This window comes from Dermacentor albipictus, chromosome 8 (assembly GCF_038994185.2).
Source record: "Dermacentor albipictus isolate Rhodes 1998 colony chromosome 8, USDA_Dalb.pri_finalv2, whole genome shotgun sequence".
Lineage (NCBI taxonomy): Eukaryota > Metazoa > Arthropoda > Arachnida > Ixodida > Ixodidae > Dermacentor > Dermacentor albipictus.
In genome coordinates, this window is record NC_091828.1 from 95,353,170 (window position 1) to 95,376,626 (window position 23,457).

General features: G+C 47.5%; 1 protein-coding gene and 1 long non-coding RNA gene across 3 annotated transcripts in view; one reads left to right on the forward strand and one right to left on the reverse strand.

Moving 5' to 3' along the window:
* LOC139048518 (uncharacterized) lies at positions 1-23,330 on the forward strand. Of its 2 annotated transcripts, XR_011507746.1 has the most exons (4): positions 1-164; positions 18,854-19,141; positions 21,993-22,232; positions 23,081-23,330. It is a non-coding gene; the product is annotated as an uncharacterized lncRNA (long non-coding RNA). The 2 variants fall into 2 exon arrangements; XR_011507747.1 differs by lacking the exons at positions 1-164; positions 18,854-19,141 and adding an exon at positions 9,410-9,550.
* Positions 16,034-23,457, reverse strand: part of LOC139048517 (uncharacterized) — a 14,274-nt gene continuing 6,850 nt past the window's right edge. The window contains exons 6-10 of the mRNA XM_070522919.1: positions 23,029-23,159; positions 22,156-22,203; positions 19,498-19,533; positions 17,151-17,319; positions 16,034-16,163 (exon numbers count right to left, since the gene is read on the reverse strand). Coding sequence (XP_070379020.1) covers positions 16,147-16,163; positions 17,151-17,319; positions 19,498-19,533; positions 22,156-22,203; positions 23,029-23,159 — 401 coding nt within the window. The 3' untranslated portion in view covers positions 16,034-16,146. The remainder of the gene's footprint in view (positions 16,164-17,150; positions 17,320-19,497; positions 19,534-22,155; positions 22,204-23,028; positions 23,160-23,457) is intronic.

Consider the following 23,457-nt stretch of genomic DNA (forward strand, 5'->3'; position numbering starts at 1 on the left):
CACCTACCGACCGAACGATCGCATAATCAACGGTCAAGATTGTTTTGTTTCTTGAACGGCTGGAATGCTCGTGGTGCGTCCTCTGACGGCAGCTCCGGACAAGAGGGAAAGGCAGTCGAGACCATAGATGACGAAAAGTCAAGCTGTGAGCTGCTGACAAGCAAGTGAGTGCTTTCCGCAGCGCGTCGACGCATAACGTGAGCTTCGTTTCGATGCTCGCTGTAGAAATCTAAATGGTCAATTTATCACTTTGTCTGGTGCGTGGTGGTGGTTGGCTAGTCACATTGATATTGTTTCAGAGGCTAAACATACGGGCATAAAAAGGAGCACATGACACACAACTTCGTGCATTGTGCCCTTCCTTGTTTCAGGGCCTGTGAGCGCTAAAACGACGTCACTTTCTGGACTTGTAAGCGCGCAAATTCACCTAAAGAGTGATGGTTTGGAACATCCGTGCGTGGTCCCTTGCAATTCGAATTTCCCAGGAGCGTTATTTATTTACTTATTTTTTTATTTATTACCGTATCAAAGGCCCCGGTGTGGGTATTACATGAGGGACGGGTAATTACTTCAGTGAAGTGTGGGTTCTACGGCAGCCTTGAATTAATGTGGATGGCATTTGTGCACGGCGTTGACGGAAGAAGTCATTCCAGACCCGGGCAGTCTTTCACACACGCACAAAAAAAAAAAAAACGAAGATGTGTGGTAGTCTGAGCAGGCGAAGGGAACACGTGTTTTTCGTGACTTAATACGGTTCGATTAATAGGGTAATACGGTAGACGGCGCGCTGCTAAAGCAAATGAACCCCTACCTATTCGGCCTGGTTGTGAAGGTTACTCGGACTCCCAGCACAATATGTGGCACTGCCAACTACATGCTCCTTCTCCCTCTCTTTTCTTGTCTCCCCGCCATACCCTCTACCCCATTGGCTGCGTGGCTGACACGAGCCACCTCCTTACCGGTACTGGAGTACCAGGTGGAGTGGCATTGAGGAATTGTACCAGGGAAGCCGTGGACCGAGGGCGTCCACCAGCTCCATGATTGATTTCAAATATAGAGTTTCCCTCCCTCTCTCTCTTTCTAGTGGAGCTGGGAGGATCACTTTATCCTCTCTCTCTCTATCCCTCCTCCATGCTGATGGGAGCGTTATCTTTCCAGGCTGGAGATAAGCCAGAATTCGTTAGCCGTATCGGTGAAATTTAACCTTGGCACTCCCAGGAGCACGTAAAGGAAACGGCCGGAACGGAGCATCGAAGACCGTGCCGGCATCTCTGGAAGAAGAGAAAGCTGAGGCGGTCATCGGAGGCCAGAGCGTGCGCGCTCTCGTGCGCCCATGCGGCCTGACGTCAATATCTGCCTGCACCTGGAGACGAACGCTCCGAGCACGAACTGCACGTTCTGCTCGCGGAGAAATCGTTCCATACCTGCCGTCGGAAGCTGGCTGCCAGAAGGAACGCTCCCGGAGCCATCGACTACCTGTCGCAGCGTGGCCAGCTTCGACACAAGTCCACCATGGTTGCTTCGAAGCGCGACTGGATGAAGAAGTCGAAGCTGTCGTTCTGTTCGCCGAGCAGCGGTCCCAGCAGCTCGCCGTCCATCAAGCGAGCAAAGCTACCAGAAATCCTTCAGCATCTCGCGACGCTACAGACGGGTGACGAAACGGACCGGCACTGCGACGTTGCCGGGAACCCGACAGAGCTACGAGTTTCCCAGCGTTGTGTGAAAGGTGAACTTCTGATGACTCTCATGACGACTACACGTGACACGCGACATGTGTGCTCATCATCAGAGCGTGGGAAGCATTCAGAGAACGAATGCGAATCGAACGCGTCTGGAGAGGTCGTCCAGGAGGAAACGACTTTTACAGGGAAGGAAGAAGCCGTCGTCGACGAAAAGCTAGAGAGTAAGCGTCTCGCCGAGGCAGACGCGGTCGCGAGGAAGGTGCGAATAGTCCCGCAGGAGAACGGCCCGTCCGAGGAGAGCGACCTGTTCGAGTACCTGCGGGGCCCACGCAAGGCTCAGCTGATTGTCGAAGGCACGCTCACTTCTTTTCTGGACGGGCGGAACGTGGACTTGCACTTGTTCCTATATTACCACGACCTCGTAGACGAACGCGGCTGCTCATCTTTCGTCCACGAAGTACCTGCCACCGGGTCAGGTCCGGCTTGTTTCGCGAAGGACCGCGGACGTCAGTACGCCGTGACTCGCAGCGACAGACCTCCTTGCGCCCGCGCCAGATCGTCGAGCAGCACTTCTTACGAGTCCGTCACGGCAGTAGAAACTGAAGGACAGATGAAGGGTCCGTTGAGGACGACCGGAACCTCGAGTCCTCACCATCTCGCTGTCAGAGGCAAGCCGCGCAGCCGGTGCGGCAAACGTGCGACGACGTGGAGGCGCCTCACCAGGGATGCCACACTGCAGCGCGGTTCGGCGAGTTGGTGTCAGCGTTACCGAAGCGAGACGCACAAATCGCGGAGCTCAAAGAGAAGCCAGAAGCTCTCCGAAGTAGCCTGCGCCCACGAGGTCCATGAGCATCGTGACAAGATCTATACAAGCTGCTCAGCAGGCGGGCTGAGTGCAACTGCGGTGAGGGACAACCACAGACCCGTGAACGAGGTACCCGCCACGGCCACGGCTGAGTTAGAGGTATCCATCACCTTGCGCGTACCTCTGACGGAGCAGAAGACGCGCGTGCAGCCCGCTTACTCGAGGCACCGGCCAGTGGCCCCGGTTGACGAGAAGGTCGGGAGGTTGGCAATCCGGGTGCCGGTGCCTGAGCCACATGAACTGGCCGGGCGATGGAACGGTACTGCTGCTCTCTGCGCTAACGCGTCGTCTAGCCACAGACGATCGCCTATAAAAAGCAAGTGGGAGCAGCAGATATAAAAAAAGAACGTACGGTGAAGAAGCAGAAGGCAGACTACACGGACCAGGAGATCCGCCAGTCGGGCGGACCAGTTGCGCCGGTAACTAGGCGGCTTCTCCTGCACGACGTTTAATGACGTCTTGGTGCGGATTCTTCACCGCCTGCCGGTCGCATCATTAGAAGAACATGGGCTGCACGAGAAGACAACGCATCTCGAAAAAAGATATTTCGGCATCCGCCAACTACTTCAGGGCAACTGCAAGCTGGCTTTGATTTTTCTTATTTCTTTTCGTTTGATTTCTTTCTGTCGCGTATTAAACGTAGCGTTGTTCGGTTATTGTTGGTGTGCTTGTTGGTACTGCGAAGCCGGGAACGTAGCTGCGGCAATGTGTTGGAAATTGCGGTTAGGAAGAGAGCGTCGCGCGCGTTTGTGTTCGTTCTTAAGTGAAGCAGGTGTGCTAAAGTTGATATATCAATGTTCGCCCTTATGCTGACGCATAGGTTAGTGAAGTGAAGGCACGACTTTTCTATGTGCGAAGTTCACGTAGATTCGAACATGTGTGGTGGATTTACATAAGTCATTGGTATGCGAGTATACCTTCGTGTTTCGCAGCACGTATAACTTTTGCGGGCCTCCTCAGCGAAGCGCCTGCTCTTGGCCGGTATTTTATCAGATGTTAGAACGCGCTGTGGTTGCATGACCCGCAGCAAGTACTAAACTCTCGCTGACAATGAAAGAAGGCTGATAACCCAATCCTACTTTTGTCCCGGTAATAACAAATTGTGTTCGGCAGACATTTATTTCTCGCGGGGTTCCAGACTTTAGGGCCCAAACGGTTACATCACATTGCAGAACGAGAGAGAATGCACTTTTATCCACGACATCACGCGAGCAAAGGCAGCGGGTGTAGCTCCTTCGCCTTGGAGTAGGTGATCCGCTCAGTCGAGGAGTCCCGTGGCCTTGGCGGCCCTTCTTGCTGGGGCGACCAGGCTTAGCTGGTCTGTCGACAGTGCTGACTCGCATTGCCCCGTAGTGGCATGTGGTGTGGGCGTGAGCTCTGATGTGCTTGCGCATGACCATACAATTGAGTGAGTGAGTGAGTGACAATTTTGTTAATCGAAGGGGTGAGAGGTCAGGGAGGCTAAGCTGCGTAGGCTGCCAGCCTGTGCTTCTCGATGACCTCTTCAGCTCGTGCCAGGATAGAGCATTGCGCATTCATCGCGTGGTGTGGGAATTTACATCGAATCAAACAACTCTGGGGTTTTACACGCCAAAGACACGAGTTCATTATGAGGCGCGCCGCAGTGGGGACTCGGGGTTAATTCTGACCACCAGGGGATCTTTAACGTGCCCCCTATGCTCGGGACACGGGCGTTTTTGCACTTCACCACCATCGAAATCTGGACTCCGCTGCCGAGATTTGATGCGGCGAACTCGCGGGAATTTATGAGAATACAGGATAGCTGTTTAAGAAATGACAGGGCTGCGCTTTGGCACTGTCATTTACGCGAGCGGTGTGCTTCTCTTGCAGTGCTTCATGATAGCGATAAGCAGGCGAGGCAGCAGTTCGTTCATACGCGGCACCTTTGAGAGCACTGCAATCGCGGGGCTCTAACGGTCGGATTACGTGCTTTTCTATTGTGACAGCAATTGTATGGACACTCCAGGTGAATTCCTACCGGCGCCATAGCCGTGGTGTTCCGTATAAAGTACGAGGACCATAACATCGTCGCCGCGCGCCGTATGTTGTATGTGCGAGTGAAAGCGTGAGAGGGTGAGCCCACGACGGTGGCTCAATCTCGGGCGCACAAGGAAGGAAAGCGGCGAGGAAGCGCGCCGTCTTGCGTCGCGCGCAGAGCACTGGTGTGTGGGGAGGGAAGGGGGTTCTACTCCGGCGACTGCTGCGTATGGGGCGGCCGCACGCCCTATCTTGAAAGTGATCTGCTATGGGGACATAGTGCACTGAGTGCTGATAGCTTCGTGTGCGCTATGCTTTCGCCTCTTGCAGTTCGCGTAGAGGCAGCACGAAGGTCAATTCGCTTGCTGCTGCTGCCGCGCTTCCTCCCTTCAGTGTTTTGACGGCGGGTTTTCTCGGTCGTCGAGTGACATGTGTTTATGCTTGCTTGTGCGCGCGTGAGACCATTCTTGCTGATTGAGTTACTAAGCGAATGTTAACGAGTTCACAAGGCCGATAAATCTACTATCCTTAGTTCGTATCGCAGTCTACTAACTTAACATGCGAATAGATGCTTCGACTTTCGGTTGAAACTGCGACTTTTTTCATAATTCGCGGGATGTCTTTAGGACGGAAGAAATGATCAGGGAACAAGTAGAAAGGTAGAAAGTGCTGAAATAGATGTTGCCTAGAGCGCTATACAAATGTTTCATTCGAAGTTTTGCCCTTAATTTATTACTCGCGAAGTTGGTCAATTGACTAAATAGGTAATTACGCTGAATAATAAAAAAGTGCGACTTGCTCGGTACAATATCCCACAATATGCACTTGGCCGCATTCTCCTAGTGTCGTTCGGCATATTTTTAACCCTTTCGGCCCTGGTGTCCTCAAATGAGGACAAGACATTAAAGCCGTGGGTTGCGCGATAAACAGCAAAATGAAACAAAAACAGAAACCCAAATAACTAAGCAGGCATCTCCATCGCTAGGGACAACAGTTCTCGTGCGCTCACGTTTGCCAGAGCACCGGCAAGAAACAACAAAGATGAAAGACGACAACGTCGAAGCTGAACCAGGTAAGTGCGTTTTCTTTTTTTTTTACTTGTGAGGCGCTATTACTGGCGATTTGAGAATTTAGGAGAATGTTTTGAACTCCCTATAGAATATATAATTATTTAAAACATCCCGCACGTATGCGTAGTTGAGTCACCACATGCATAATAATGTGTGTACTCATTTGAGTACACGAGGGCTGAGTGGGTGCCGCGTCTCGCATGTTGGGCTAGGGTGGCGCCTTGAAGTAAAGCGACTTCTGTTTATTTTTCAGGCGCCGGAATGAAACCTCACTACTTCTACTCAGCGACTGGGGCCTGCAGGTCTGGATTTGTGCCGCTCGAAGACGCAGATGAAATGTTCGCCCAATTTAATGATGGAAATTTATCAGACATTGGGGAGAATGAAGAATATGACGAAGCTGACGACTTCATTCCTGTAGAAACAGGAAGCGATGACTGCGTCCTCGGTTCGTCGGAAACTTCTGGATAATCAGATGAAGAGCAACCGTGTAATGAAATGTCATGGTCCAGAAGAGCCTTTGACAAACCATCTGCTGATTTTAGGGGAGTTTTTGACGAAAATGAGCATTGCCTTGACGAGCTGCCTATTCGGTACGAATATTTCTCGCGCTACGTGCCAAAGAACGTGTTTGTTGAGCTGGCTAACAAACTTGTATTTTGTGTTCAAAGAAGGAAAACCGGTCCAAACAAATGCAGAAGAAATAAGGAAACCTATTTCTCTACGCTTGCTAATGGGAGTTGGTAAATAGCCCCGTCTGCGCTTACACTGGAAGCAATCACGGAAAATGGCATATTGCCAGTAGCTCAAGTATTGGGAAATAGAGATACCAAACGAAATAACGGAAAATTGACGTCAGCAAGGAAGAAGTGCCAGCAGCGCGTCTGGCTCCACGCGCACACATCGCGTGAAATCAGCAGCTGTTAGCCTTCATTGACGGGTCTGCTTCTTTGGCTTAGATATCATACCAAAATATGCATGCGACACTGCAGCCTCGAGATTAGCAAGTTTTACTGCAGGAAATATGTTTGTAACATGGAAAATAAACTGTTACAAAAGATCCACTTTTGTCTCTTCTACACCCACTGGGCCCTCATGTCCTCATTTGAGGACATGATCCCAGACACTACATGAGACTAAACACAAACGTTTTTTTCATAAATTTCGGTTTCTTATGTGGCAAAGAACCAAAATAACATGGTAGAAAAAATATCAGTGCGATAAAAAAAATTCAGGGCCGAAAGGGTTAAACATTGGCTAAAGTAAGGTGATGCACCCTGTTTAATAGACCAGCACACTTTACAAAAATAATAATTACAGAGCAAGGAGGGATAAATGATTACTGTCATCATTGTTATTTTTCTAAAGATCGCGCACAGAGAAGCGCAGAAGGTAAATTACATGACAATGTTTGCTGACCATAGCTAGTGCCGGGTGATGACATGAACCATTCACTGCCGGTGCGAGTGTTGACTTTATGGTGTTTACGTCTCAGATTCGCCAACGCTGGAATAAATAAGTTGCCATCCCTGACCCCTAATTTGTATTTTCTTAGCGGCATGTTATTGTGTAGCACTGTGACTGGAATTATGCTGACGGTTCGAAAAATCCTGTGCATTACGAGAACTGGAAAAGTACGTTCCGGAACCGGAAAACCGGAGAACCGGAAAAGTACTGGATTAGCACGTTTATAAATTTATTATGTAGTTGCCTCATGTTAGTAAGAGTTGTAGTGCCCCAAACTAAAAAAAGGGAGTGGCTAATAGCCGAGTTAAATGGAAGGTTTTAGAAAACATTTTTAATATGTTGAGACAGGATGTAGCGCATTCTTGGTAATATACAACGGCAACAACAAACTGCTCAGGTATTCTTTCTAGTTTGAAGAAGACTGCAAAAACTGACGGTGGAAGCAATCCTTCCTTTTAGAAAAAAAACCGTGTTATTTGTCAGAAAGTGCAAGATAAGATAGGTTCAGGTTGCTTACACAAAAGTCATTGACGTTATAAATTCTATTCATTTCAGTCCATTTACGCTCACTCCTTGACGGAGGCTTCCATCGACTACACTGTGAATGCTTCAGGTGACTGCAGCCTAATGGAAAATATTTCTACTCTCTCCCCCTCCTCCTTCTCACTAAGCTATTGTTTTCAATCGCTCTGACGTATTGCATGCTGCTCAGTAATAGGTCAACGATTTAAGCTATAGCTTCAGAATTACCTTTATGTGCCCCTATAACACCTTTGGTATTCTTTGGGTATCAAAGCCTTTGTTTAACAGCCACGACATGCTTTGTGAATCTCAGTCGAGAGTCTTAGAATCGGTGATCCAAAAAAATAGCCAGCCGTCACTGGGGATGCAAAAAAATCTAAACCACACTAGAGTTTTCGATTCGGGGTTAGTGTCTACCTAACGAGCTCCTACAAACCCACTTCTCCTATCTCGAAAACAAGAAGAAAGAGGGAAAGATAGAAATGGCGTGGCTTCTCAAGCTGCATTTGATCGGAGGAGACAAAAAAAAGGTGTGATAGCCGACATAGCGAAGTGGATGCAATTCTTGCCTGAGCGCCTTTTTTTCCTTACATCCTCTGATGTCACCACTATGGCTTTCGAAAAAGAAACCTTTCCTCTTTCGTCATCATCATCTTCGTGTAGTGTACGGACAGCGGCGTTATCGCATAGCAGTCAAAAACAATAGCGCAACAACGCACGGTCAAGGAAACAATGCGAACCTCAATGTCACTTGCCATAAACGCAGCCACAGTAGAAGTAAACAACGCCTTTAAAACAATAATTTTTTTTTACATGCGCTTATAACGCCTGAGAATGCCGTTGTCTTCAAGGAACCTTTTTTTGCGATATCTTGAAAGCTGACTTTTGCACGACTATTGTTGTACGCGGCCACAATATGCCACGCCTCGGGCCAACAGCTCAGATTGATAGATAAGCACAACATTGTGACGTGGCGCCAGGCATAACGAACGTACGCAATGCTGCTATAAAGAACAACTTAGCGTGATAGGGCTAGAAAAGAAAGACCATTTAATTAATTCATAGACAGGACTATGGACAAACTTTGGTGTGTTTTAATTTCCATCAAGAAGAACGCACTTCGCGCGTATGGTATATTGGGAAGGTAATGTTGCGTGGCCACAGGATTTCGGAAGACGAGAGCGAAAATACACCCCCTTAAACAGCGCGAAATAGCTGCAGGCGGCCAGACTTGTACGGTATACGTCGTTGTATGCGCACTCATTAAATTCCTCCGGTCATTGAACTTCTGAAGGAATTTTTCTGAGGAAATGGTATGTGCGCCGTGCGCTTTCCCGCTTTGGCAAACATGTAGAAGGGATCACAACGACCTCCACCAGCTCACTAGTTAAGCAAAGTTAGTTCCTCAAAAATTAAACACCAAAAATATAGCTGCACTGTCAATAAACCCTTAAAATCACAGCAGCATCGTACCGGGCCGCAACCGCAAGAACGCCGTACCTGCCAGGTCCTGTAGCGGGCTTGAATGTCTCCGAACCCGTTTCACAATTGAATCCCATTTTCGGGTAGGATAAGTATAGTTATGTTTAGAGTCAGCGATGTGGTCAGTACCATTATTGTCTGCGATTGCCGGGAAGCCCATATTATATCCTAGGAGGGTGCTGGTTTGGGTCTTATATCCGAATCTTATTAATGGATCTGACATCTGTTTCGTCAATGCAATATTAAAACTTCAATGGAACTTAATTTTTGCTCGGAACTTGCGCGACGACGCCACCCCGCGGAAGAACACGGTGAGGCGCACGCAGGCCTGGTTTCTGTGGTGGTTTCGGATGTGCGAGAAGCGGTGGCATCGTCCCGGGTTTTCATCATCGGACCTTGCTGCTGCTGCAAGGTCCAACCGTGCAGCGTTGTGGATTCTCCGGCTCCTGTCAAAGGATTGCACGGTAAGTTCGAATGAACTTGAATTCGTTGTTGCGTCGGAAAGCTGTTTGTCTACGAATCACCGATCCGCTGCCTGCCCGTGGGCCAGCCTTTCTATATGGCATGCTTCCTTGCTTCAGGTTAATATTCTAGACCTTGCTAGTATTTTAGACCTTTTATGACGTTCAGCCCGTTGCCATTCTTTCTGGGCATGTAATTTAATGGAGTAGCTTGCTCTATCACCCCTGGAAATTAAAAATTTGTCGCCAAATCGCCGGCGGCTGGTGCTTGCTTGTCGCTTGGTCTATCCGCTCACACAGCCGATGTAGGTAGTTGATGTTGCTGTGCGGTGGTGATTTGCATGTGGTGTTGCGTTGCACGAGTCTGTATTGGCATTGACGGCGCGCTCATGTCTAGTGCGTACAGTACCTCACAAGTGCTCATAATGACGCGCAAAAGCGCGGCCAGAGATGCCACCTGTACCTTACACTGGCACACAGACATCACATTACGCACCGCTGCTGAAGACGCGTTCGGCTAACGCGGGAAAGAAATTCGCAACTTAGCTGCGGTTATCACGGCACGATTATCTTTTGTTGGGGCATCGCACATCGTCTTCAACGCTGGCCGGAAAGGGGGCGCTGGGAAGACTGCGCTACTTCGACGGAAGCACCACTCGTAGTCGCGGGCCAGCCGGCACGGATCGGATGTCTTCTTTATCTGTTTTTTTTTCTTCTTTACCTTGTTTAGCTCGATATTTTTTTCACAGATAGATCAGCGGGCGTCGTTTCGCACAAGGCGAGGCGTAAGGGAGGAGTCCTAGCTTAGCCATGGCTTAGCACTCCCAGCAGCACGTAGAATAGACGGCCGGAACGGAGCAACGAAGTGCGTGCCTGCATCTCTGGAAGAAGAGAAAGCTGATGCGTCATCGGAGGCCAAAGCGTGAGCGCTCTCGTGCGCCGATCCGGCCTGACGTCATCATCCGGCTGCACCTGGAGGTGCACGCTCCGAGCACGAACTGCACGTTCTGCTCTCGGAGAAATCGTTCCATACCTGCCGTCAGAATCTGGCTGCCAGAAGGAACGCTTACGGAGCTATCGCCTATCTGTCGCGGCTTGGCCAGCTTCGACGCAAGTCAACCGTGGTTGGTCCGAAGCGCGACTGGATGAAGAAGGTCATGTCGAAGCTGTCGTTAGGTTCGCCGAGCAGCGGTACTAGCACTGCACCGTCCAACAAGCAAGCAAAGCTACCAGAAATCTTCGAGCATCTCACGACGCTACAGACGGGTGACGAAGCCAGTCTGCACTGCGACTTTGCCGGGAATCCGACAGACCCACCCGTTTCCCAGCACTCTGTGAAAGGTGAGCTTCTGATGATGACTCTGACGACGATACGTGACACCAAATATGTGCGCTCATCATCGGAGCGTGGCAAGTATTCAAAGAACGAATGCAAAGCGAGCGCACCTGGGGAGGTCGTCCAGATGGAACCGACTTTACATGGGAAGGAAGAAGCCGTCGGCGATAAAATGCCAGAGCGGAAGGGTCTCGCCGAGGCAGACGCGGCCGCGACAAAGGTGCGAATTGTCCCGCAGGAGAGCGGCCCGTCCGAGGAGAACGACGTGTCGGAGTGCCTGAGGGACCCCCGCAAGGCTCAGCTGATTGCCGAAGGCACGCTCACTTCCTTCCTGGACGGGCGGAACAAGGACCTGTACACGTTCCTCTATTACCACGAACTCGAAGACGAACGCGACGAAAGTGGCTGCTCATCGTTCGTGCAGGAAGGTCCTGCCACCGGGCCATGTCCGGCTGGTTTCGCGAAGGACCGTGGACGTCAGTACACCGCGACACGTGATGGCAGACCTCGTTGCGCGGGCTCCAGGTCGTCGAGTAGCACTTCTTACGAGCCCATCATGGCAGTACAAAGCGAAGGACAAACAAAGTGCCCAATAAGGACGGCCGGAGCGTGGGGCCCTCACTTCCTCGTTGTCAGATGCGATTCGCGCAGGCGTTGTAGCAAACGTGCGATGGGGCGCCTCACCAGGGATGGCACACTGTCCCGCGGTTCGGCGAGTTGGTGTCAGCGTTACCGAAGCGAGACGCACAAATCGCGGAGCTCGAAGAGAGGGCGGAAACTCTCAGAAGCAGCCTGTGCTCGCGGGGTCCAGCAGCGTCGTGACAAGATCTGTTCAAGCTACTCAACAGGCCGGCTGAGTGCAACTGCTTTGATCAACAACCACAGCTCCTTGAACGAGCTCACCGCCACGGCAACGGCTGTGTCGGGGGTACCCACCGCCTTGTGCATACCTATGACGGAGCAGAAGGCACGTGTGCGGCCGGTTGACCCGAGGCACTTGCCAGTGACCCCGGTTGACGAGAAGGTCGGGAGGCCTGCAAACCGGGTGCCGGTGCCTGAGTGACATGAACTGGCCGGGCGTTAGAAGCCGACTGTTGCTCCCTGCTCTGACGCGTCGTCGAGCCACAGACGATCGCCTACAAAAGGCAAGCAGGAACAGCAGATATTAAAAATATTACATACGTTGTAGAAGCAGAAGCCACGCTGAACGGTCCAGGAGATCTGCCAGTCAGGCGCTACACTTGTGCCGGTAACCGGGCGGCTTCTCCCGCATGACGTTTAACGGCATCGTGGGGCGCATTCTTAGTAACCTGCAAGTCGCACCAGGAGGAGAACACGGAGTGCACGCGGAGACAATGCATCTCGAAAAAAAAAAGTATTTCCGCATCCTGTGACAATTTCATCGGCACTGCTAACTGGCTACGACTTTTTCTTCTTTGTTATCGTTTGATTTTTTTCTGTCGCGTATTAAATATGGCGTTCTTTGGTTATTGTTGGTGTTCTTGTTGGTACCGCGAAACCGCCCACCCTGCGCCGACAACGTGTTGGAAATTTGCAGTCAGAAAGACAGAGCGTCGCGCGCGTTAAGGAGGTTTGCTCAAGTTTATCAATTTTCACCCTTATGGTGGTGCACATATTTGCGAAATGAGGGCACGAGTTGTCTATGCGTGAAGTTCACATAGATTCCAGCGTGTGTGGCGGATTTACATAATTTATTGGTGTGCAAGTATGCATTCGCGTTTCTTAGCACATATAACTTTTGCCTCCCTCCTGGCTGGTATTTCGTCGGCTGTTGGAACGCGCTTTGGTCCCATGACACGCAACTAAGCCTAACCTCCCGCTGATAATTAAATCTCCTCAAAAGGAAGGCCTAGTTCGAGATATTTCACTCTCAAAATGACGCCAAGTATACCGGTGTTCTAGATGGTATTGCCGCAAAATATGTGGCCTCGATATCAACCTAAATGCTAATCTAGTTCCCGAGCCAATATGCCTGATCAGGCGCTATAGCTCTCTCTCTCTCTCTCTCTCTCTCTCTCTCTCTCTCTCTCTCTCTCTCTCTCTATATATATATATATATATATATATATATATATATATATATATATATATATATATATATATATATATATATATATATATATATATATATATATATATTTATATATATATATCAATAAAGCTATAGCGTCTGATCAGAAATATTGGCTCGGGAAATAAATTAGCACTTAGGTTGATATCGTGGCCACATGTTATTTCGCAGCAGTGTGATATAGAACACCAGTATGTTTTTTGGCGTCATTTTGAGGGAACAATATCTCGAAGTAGGCCTTCCTTTTGAGGAGATATAACGAATGAACTGGCTTTAGGTGATTGTCTCTATTTCTCGAGTCCCCAAAAACGTAATAATTCAAAAAGTAATTCATGGATTTTTGTATCTTGCGAGCCGATGGAGGTGGTCACTGGCCATTCTGATGTCCGCTGATTAGAGAAATAAGTGGCGCATATGCCTTTAACACCGAGAAAAGAAAAAAAAATTCTCTAAGCTCATTGGTGGGCCGACTTGAATCACTCGGCGTGTCCAAGTGGTGCTGCTTGCAGCGCTTTTCATAGGACTGAGAATCATACCTGAGCAAGGGCTGGACTGCTCCTGGGTTGTCACGCGTAGACCAGATTCCCTATAGGCTGGCTCACTCCATGGCTCGCTCGTTCTTTATGAAAAAAAAAATGGCTCAAAAGATCCGGCTCGCTCTTAAGCCACCCATCTCGAGGATTGCGGGAGACGGTAGAAAACGGCGCAACCTGCGGTGTGTGTTCGCATGTTGCGGTGTGTTGAGACGTGTTGCTACTGCGTCTTCTGAGCGGGATGTACAAAGGCTATTCGTCCGAGCGACGCTGTGCCGTCGTCGGCGGCACCAGCAACCAGTTGTCGAGGGAGCTGCTCATGCAACAAGAGCCCTGCGATCGACGTTCACGGAGACACAAGACACGTGTGTGTGTGTGTGTGTCCGCGCGTGTGTGCGTGCGTGCGTGTGTGTCGAGTGTGTCGAGTGTGCTCGCTCCACAAGTTTTCCTGCGGCGCCTGGGAAACGGCTCTGTAGGATAGTGGCTTTACATATGAAAGACCGTTCCCAGTAAGCTTGCTCGGGTGGGTATTTGTTTTGCTGTCGTGAACTGCGCGATAGCGTGCGTCTTGCCTTTTCGCGCTGCGGGCCTGCGATTAGAGCATAACAGTGTAGTTTAAGACATTTCGGCGTCTCCATTTTTGGGTCTGCTCGATTCACTTGTCGAACGAAAGGCCCCACGGAGGTCGATTCGCACCCGAAACTGCGTTTTGGATACGAAAGAAAGGTGAGCGGAAAGCTTTCGGGTGAGCATGTGGACTTCGTAACTTGCGCAACGATTGTTCGGTTATGGGAAATAAGACTGCACGGAACCTTTCGGTTTTCGTGTCCTTCGATCATGCGCATGAATGAGCCGCATTCGAGTACTCGCGTCCGCAAAGAGAGAAAGCAGCACACGAATAGCGTGCACAGAAACGGGGCGGCGCACGTGTCAGTGCATCACTTGATTTTTCTTTCATCCTTTCGCGCAATGTGTGGATGATTGAACTGCTGTTATTGTGGGATGCTTACGCTCAACCACACGAGAAGCATGCTCAGCGGTTCCTAATAGAGCTGGTGCCCACATTCATCGATGTCGTACACGGACACGCAAATTACTTGTTGTGTATTCTCTTTTTACTGCGAGGAAGGAAAAAAAGCGCCTGTAACTGGCAGCCCATTCGATATAGAATGTAGTGCTTCCATTTAGTGCACACTGTACTGGCCCACTAAATGGTTATATTACCGAGTGTGTCCGTTGTCAGTGGGAATTGATTCTCATACTTGGGAGCCTCACAGTTCAAGAGCCCAGAAGCCATTCGAGCACTTCTTCACTACCTGAAGGCGACAAACTTGAAATGCCCGATTGTAGACATGCTGCACCTAGCTTTATAGTGCATGGAAAAGTGGAAGAAAGACTCACGTCTTCTCTCTCTCTCTCTCTATCTCTCGTTCTTTCACTCCCCCATCCCTCTCCTGACGTGTAGGGTAGCAAACTGGACTAAGTCTGGTTAACCTCCCTGCCTTTCTTTCCTTCCTCCTCTCTCTCTTTGCTTGTACTTGCTCGCGTCAGTCTTGCGTGAATAAGGCTGGAGCTAGAGCCTTTCCTGCGACTGTGCGCAGCATGCCAAACACGGAAAATAACTTTATTGTACTAATATTAATCGTGGTACACCTAACTCACACGAGATAACAAAGCACGGTAAACATGCAGCACAATACATGGCGGTAGCGCGCGGCACCATTATGATACTCGTCTTTAAAAATAAACACAGTATAATGTACTAGACGTCTCCTATCTTTGGTACAATGCATCAAGCCCTAAAAACCGTGTATTGTTAGGTAGGTTTCGCAGAAAAAAAAAGAACATCCAACGTGCCACGCTGGAACGTACAAACAGCGAAGCTTACGAGGCTGTGTTTCCGCGCGCCTTCTCATCTGGTTCAACGGTGCCCCGAAGGAGCAGCTCTGCAATGCAATGCGCCTTTGAACGCAACCGGCGGTTGGAAGAGGCACGCTGGCTTTGTGCGCCATTTGTTTGGGATACCCGACCTCCCCTTGGAGGCGCAGATGCGACCGTCCACACGGTTGCCAGGCGGCGCAACGCATGCGCAACTCGAGGCCCTCTCTTCCGGTGCCCTTTCTCCCGTCTTAACGCAGCTCTCCGCGTGGCGCTACCTTCGCCCTTTCTACCAGCGGCCAACCACCCACATGGACAGGCCGGGATCCCACTCTGCCTTCGACTATAGGAGAGGGTTCTCTGGGAGAGGGTTCTATGCTGCAGCTAGTCTTCAATCGAGTTATGACGTTGGTGATGATCACGATGACGAATAAATTCTTGATATCACGCAGGCTGGCTCTTCAAAAACGCCGTGGCATGTTGAGCTGCATATTTGGAAAGTGCATTGACGTATGAGTTTGTATAACCAGTTGGATACTGTGTCGACTGTCGTCTGGCTTTAGGTGATGCTATCTGCTATAGGCTTTGTGTCCTGTAATCCAAACGTCACAAAACAAGCGTAACTCGGACATGGGTCATTTTGATACCACCTTTATTGCGAATGCATAATGCTTGATTACAGGGAAGTACGCTACTGTAGAGTTTCTTGACGAGTGGAATCTTCACGCATCCGTTACATCGATCAAGGGGTGTTGTCGCTTCAGCCGGTGGTAGAACCTAGAAAGATAAAGTGAAGCAATTTACTACAACTAACGAAAAATTGTTTTTCTATTTGAATATATTTTGGATTAATCAATCGACAATGAGATAACTGTAGGGACGAAGACAGGTAATGTATTATACAATGGTTTGTTATACAGAGTGTTTCAACGAACACTTTCAAAAAGCTTCAAAGGTTGTCTGTCGCAGATATCATAATTCTAGTTCACGAGCTGTTCTACTCGAAGTGGCGGACACTACTTGGCCCAAAAAGTGAAATACAAAATCTACTAATTAACAAAAATCCAATAATTAACTTTGAACATCATTACATTATGGACCATATCGAAATTTACAGAGTCTAGCCGTGGAGTTCGCCGGGCAGATCCACTTGCAACAAGTTCTCAGGATGACACCAACTTCGAGATATTAATTCAAGAACTATGCGGAGGAATGCATTGGCGTTCCAGTTAATTTGTTAAACAAAACGTCGTTTTATGCATTGAAGCGCACAAGTAACTTTAACACCAACGCATTTCTCCGCAAAGTTTCGGAATTAATATCTTGAAACTGGTGTCGTCCTGAGAATTCGTTCCAAGTGGATCCGCCTCGCGAACTCCACGGCTAGAATCTCTAAATTGCAACATGGGTCATACGGTAATTAGTTAGAAGGTTAATTAGTGAATGATTAGTGAATCACACCCACCCGTGTGTCATGGGCGTAAACTAACATATATGTGACGCTCGCTTACCAACCTCCCCCCCCCCCCCCCCCCTCACACACACAAAAAGCATATGCCGAAACACGTACGACAGAATCGACGGTTACAGGGCCGTTTCGTGTCACAGAGTGCCAAACCGTAGCGCGAACACGAATGATAAACAGCTGCAAAACATCGGCAGGGTGATTTTAAGTGCGCTGTCCGCTTCGTCCCTCGCGATTTCAGGCTAGGCCTGCACCGCGGCAGCTGCTCGAACGAGAGCGTGTATGTATTGCGCACTCACAGGTGGGCACGAGGACGCGCAGGCCTGCGCTGAACGACGCGAGCGCAGTCTGCAGGGAGGTGCCCAGCGAAGCGTTGCCCGCGAGCGAGCTCAGTATGGTGAGCAGGGTGCAGCCGGCGCCCGTAACGACTTGCGTGAGCTGGCTCAGCGGGATCTGGCGCAGGATGCACTGGAAGAGGGGCAGAGAAGGGGAACGTATAAGTAAAACTCTTGCTTGGGCTAGTTGGTTCATGCTTGAAGTAGTAAAGGCAAGGCGCAGAAGACCAGGTCTCGAGAAGAAGAACACAAACGACAGGACCGGCGCCCCCTGTCGTCCTGGTCTTTTGCGCCTTGCCTTTACTACTTCAAGCGGGGAACGTAAGTGGCACTGGGATTGAGGGCGAATTCTGTGCGGATCTTGGAAGGAGAGAGAGAGAGAGTGAGATACAACGCGCATTTAGATAATTGCGCATTCGGAGGTTACTTAAGGTGCCCTACAACTTTGTAATTGATATGTTTGCGATGTAAGCAATAATTGAGAAGTTCACGAATTGAAAGCACTTAAGTAATACTTCGCGATGAAACTGGCCGTAAGTACACATGACTACGGCTACTATGCAGTCGGTACGATTCCTCTAGGGCGTCAGGGCCCGCGTCACGGCGCCATTTAGTCATGGTGTCGTTCTGCAGGCGACTACATGAAGTTGTTTCTCTCTCTCTCTCTCTCTCGGTAGCTTTAGAATCTTGGTCCAAGTTAGCTACCGAAACGTTGAAAATAAAAACAACGTTTTCTGTTCGTGCGTCTACAAACTATAAGCGCCTGTCAAACTACCGGATCCAGGAAAGCGCTCGCCATTTATATATATATATATGTGTGTGTGTGTGTGTGTGTGTGTGTGTGTGTGTGTGTGTGTGTGTGTGTGTGTGTGTGTGTGTGTGTGTGTGTGTGTGTGTGTGTGTGTGTGCAAATTGATATTGAAGATAAGGGATACACATTAAGAAAATAAACTAATAGAAGAAAGGCAGGTATGTTAACCAGGCAGAGCCGGGCTTGCTAACACCGCACGCGAAAATGAGAAAAAAAAAGGAAGAGTTCGCTATATGCATAAACGCACAAGGATGCAAATCTTTTCTACAACGCTATTTTAGAAGTGAAATTCATGCCGCTGCTGAATAAGAGGTTTCTTATGCAGAGCTGTCGCACCACGAAAACGACCTTATTATTATTAACCTTATTAACCTTATTAACGAAGCTTATTAACGAACCTTATTAACGAACCACATTATTTGCTCAACAACCAAAACTTTCTCGGAAGTGCATCTTCGTACTGACTGGACGATGTTTCCTGTAATGTATCTTAGTTTAATGTATTCTCGTATGCATCGAGGCACCCGCAGCTGTGTCGTTCACTGGCCATGGTGATGTACTGCAGAGCCAAGCGGGCGCATACTATTGAATGACAGGGTCGCCGTCAGCGCTGGCTGAAGCGCACAATGTAAAATAAGTTACACCCTTAAAAGTAAAAAAAAGTGTAAATGCCTCTATAATTCACACCCTTAGGTGTCAGTTATATAAATCACACCCTAAGGTTCAGCGGCAAATTCAGCGGCACCGGGGCCAGTTACAAGGACTAAATAATAGGATGTGATAATTTTTGTCTTAATGCGCTTCACTGCGATATTTATTCGAGTATATGTCCACCTTTCTTTTTCTTCTTTTGAAGGATGGGCTCAGAATCGGCTACCGACCGATGTTCGTTGAACATAGCCGGCTAAAGTGCCAAGTTATTAGAGCTCCTGCGTGGAGCCCCCTGTAAAGCTAATTTGGAGGTTATCGAGACTGAATTTTTAAGAAATGCTGCGTATCCAATGTGCTCGACAGCACTGAGGACGGCCTCATTTGTGGTGCCGAGGAAACCTGCAACACATCCGACGAGTACGACTTCTCTGAAGATTCTGACGAAGATGCAGCTTGTGGCATCGACTAACGTGATTCAGTAGTCCAGCTTACGGTAAATGAAGATGCATCATGTTCAAAATTCCTCGATTTCTGTTCAAAGATGTGGGTGGACCTATATTAGAATTAGTCTTTCTTGTGTGAAATTTCTATACGACTTCTATATATCCGGGTCGATTTACATTCGTACTCGACACATATTAAAGATATTATGGCACGTGTTTCCTTCTGCGGGCGAAACGCATCATCGCCTGTTTAGTGACAGACCTCGATGACACGAAGAAGAAACTGACCGACAGGCCAGAAGAAAGAAAGAAGAATAATAATCCCTGCGATTGCAGTACAATCGCGGGCACACCGTTTCCTTGTTTCCCATTGAAGGAATTACATAGTTACAGACGCAGTACTTACAGTGAGGGTTTGGAGCAACGATTGAACCTGGTTGGTCTGCAAAAAAAGGAGAGAAAAACAATGTTACACCGCGATTGAGTACGTTTTGCTAAGGCATTTCCTGAGGCGCACGCACTGCAATAAACAACGTTGGGATTCGAGACGCAAGAAGGTACTAAATGAATGCCACAGTTTCAGACATGTGTTTGTGCATGCGGCGCGACGATTGGCGGGTTGTCGCTGACATTTGAGAAGACGAGTTGTTTTATGTTTCTTTTTTTTTCTGTGTCTTTCCTCATAACGACCGAATTGAATTTCTGTCCAGTGCTGGCAGTCCTGTCACGACTAATTCTGGGATTGGGGTGGGGGGAGGTATTTTTCAACCAGTCGTCTGACCTCTTCCTTAAATAGACCTTAAATATTATTATCAATGTGCTTCTTGAGAGCCTGTATATAACTTCTTGAGAGCCTGTATATAAGTATCTATGTGTATGGTCAGAAATGATGATTACTTATTAACTGTGCGTACTGTGCTTTTTTGTCTATGTACCTGTGTTTGGGGCACGCACTCTCACAAATTGTATTTGCCTTGTAACCTTGTTTAGTTTTGTTATTATATTTTCTGGATGTAAATTATAACTTCCCCATTGTTGCTGATCCTAAGGCATAGTGCTTACTAACAAATGTATGTGCCCTCTCCTACTTGGACCGATCCGGTCTGCAGTATTTTGTAAATAAATAAATAAATAAATAAATAAATAAATAAATAAAATAAATCAATAAAAATATCTAAATCGGTTTAGACCTATGAAATATTATTTCGAAAGTATATTGTCGTTAATATAGCGTTAATAGATCGATTATTAAAACATATCATTGAAATATAAAGTTCTATTCATTTTCTCGCCCGGTGCCGTGACATCACTGTAACGCCACGGATTTCTAGGAATATACATATTTTTTGGGTTCTATGGCTGCTACGGCACCATAAATGCTCTCAAAGCTTGCTTAGTTTAGACTTTGTGTTCTTTGGAATACACTGTAGTCTATCTTTACTAGAAAAATTTAACTGGACCCGAGCAGATGCCTTTAAAATACTTTACGACATGGTGAGCCGGTGTGGAAAATTGCAACGTAACGTCCCCACACGTCTTTAAGAGGAAGCTTTAGCTCGGGCCCAACTCCGACGCGGCCTATTCAATTACATGTAAAACGCAAAAACGTTTTTATGAGATAACCCCTGGACCGATTTTGATGAAATTTGTTTCATTTGAAAGAGAAAGTTAAATTTTAGTGACTGTTGGAAGCGGAATTTCGATTTAGGGTTTGAAGTTTCTTAAATCGATTTTCAAATATTTGACCGCTTGAAAAAAATAGAAGCACGGAGTTCACTAATTCATAGCTCTGCATAAAAATTGATATCGCGGTTCTGTAAACGGCATCCATTAGATCATTCAAAGCGGACAAATTCAATATGTCATTTTACATCTTACGTGAATTTGTTACGTTGGTTACAACGGTTTTGCAAAAGTTCTATTTCTGTATGATTAAGTTTTTTTTATATTCATGTGTAACATATCAATTTTGTCCGCTTTGGATGTACTACTAGATGCAATTCACAGAATTGTATTATCATTTTTAGTAGTTGAGTTATAGAGTTGTAAACTTGATAGTTTCGTTTTCTGAAAATTTTTGATTTTCGCCAATTTTTAATAAAAAATTGACAACCTAACTCAAAAATTCGAAACCAACAGTCACTAGATTTTAAGTTTTTCTTTTAAATGCAACAAACCTCGTCAAATTTGGTGCAGTGGTTGCCGAAAAAAACGAATTCTCCTTTTACATGTATTTAGATAGGAGCACTCGAGCTAAAGCTTCCTCTTAAGCTTATGAGTCTTTCCTGGCATACGAACGGTAACTTTTTGTAATACAGCCACAAATATCTTTCTGTCTTTAGCATCCCTTTAAGTGTGTCTTGTGTGCCTTTACCATACATTGGAGCCGAAGGTTAGCCGGAACCGATATCTCCACGAGAAAAAAAATAAAAGGAGAGAGAGAGAGAGAGAGAGAGAGAGAGAGAGAGAGAGAGAGAGAGAGAGACGACATAGAACACACTATTTGGCATGTATGGACAACGGAAAATCAATTAAGAGAAAGCTGCTTGGTGCAAGGATTCGAGCAGGCATTAGAAAAAGTAATAAGATTACCGAAAATGGCTAATATAAAAGAAAACGCATCGTTTTCGACATCCGCCCTAAATTATAGCGCTAGAAGATCGAACTAGCAGCGGTAGAAAAAGAGAAAAAAAGAAAGAAACAGAACCTGCCAAGTCACTTAGAAATTATTTTGTGCACTGAGGTGCTCTACTGGACGACAAATAAGAAATTACGCTTGATAAAAAGGGCAACGCGATACATTTTACGTGCTTTTCTTTTGTCAAACAATGCCACCTGCTCGGATTTTCTACCTACTGATTTCTAACGAAAGAAGCGCGATATCATATTCTTTTATTGCAGGAGCTTGCTCACTGGAAGCTTCAAACGAGTGTACCCGGACCAAGCTCCAATGAATGAATTAGTCTGGCGTGAATGAGGCGTGAACGTTTGTATGTAGGCGGAGTGCCCCAGATTGAGAAGGCATCGCACACCGGAGCGGCTGCCCCGAAATGTTTGAACTCACGGTGGTCGGGGATCCCGCTGTGCAGAACATTGCAGTGTCTCCAACGCACTGCGTGGGAAAAAAGAAAGTAAAATGAGGTACGCCTACTAGGACTAAAGGGGAGATTTTGAACAAGTCTCGCAGCCTGTTTTGACAAACCCGCGGGGTATGGGGTATCGTCTCAGTGACTTTACGCCTCCCCTCCACTCCCCCCCCCCCCCCAAGGAAACAAACAAACAACAACAACAACAAAAAAATCAACATTGTTCAATGCACCTTGCGTGAGCTTATCTTTTCTAACATTGAATACACTCCATGCCTTCGCGCTCTTCCGCGGTTCTTTAGTAAATTTACTTTTATTTAAACGTTTATGTGCAAAATGCCGAGGTCTTCCCCCTATGGTACAAACAGATTAGGTGCATTGGGGTAGGACAGAAACAACTTCGGATATATACAAGGCGGTGCATCCTAACGCAGAAAGTTACAAACGAGTTAAGAAAAAAAAGAACTACGATACATAGGTGAACTGGCGTTAACGTTGTAAATTTAACGTGAACTGCAACGTCTGAGCAAGACGTTATTGAAACCGTACTGTACACGCCTAGAACCATCTAAATCAGCGCGGCGAGGCACTGACCTCAGTGATTAGTATTCTTCCAAATGTTTCGCAAGTTGCAATCGCTTTTTGCCTGTCTTACTTATATGCCTGTCGTTTCTTTCGTTACATAGTTCGCTGTATGGTTCTTAGATTTTTTTCTTGAGCTTCAGTGTTAGCCATCAAGCGTATTGATTTTGGTTAATACTAGTAGAATGCCATCATTGTACACTGATGAATACATTAATGAGTGAATGAATGAAAGGTGATGAACTCCCGCGTTTCGTGAATATACGTACACTGCTGACGTTTTGAAGGCCGGGCAGCTGAACGGTGATTTGGCCTTGGCAGGTGTCATTTTGGAGGAAGAAATTCTGGCAGGAAGTGGAGCCGCACAGGGAGAGGTTGCCCAAGATGGGTAGGCTGACCGCTGAACGTTTTGTTGGAGCCAAGAAAAAAGAAAGAAGAAAAAGAAGCACTCATTATGAAAACACTTGCCGGCGGTACTAATATTGTCATTGTGCGTTGGTGGTGTTGAAGAAGCAGAGGACACTACGAGAAATAAGCAAACTTGCGTTTTTCCCGCGCACCTTAAAATATTTTTTTTTTGCGATTACTGTTGCTTTTCGACGTATTGGTACACGCATTCATGGTGAAATGAGGGTACCGCAACAAACTCCTGCTACTACGAATTTACTACTGCTTGGACTTAAATACTGGCCTGTTTG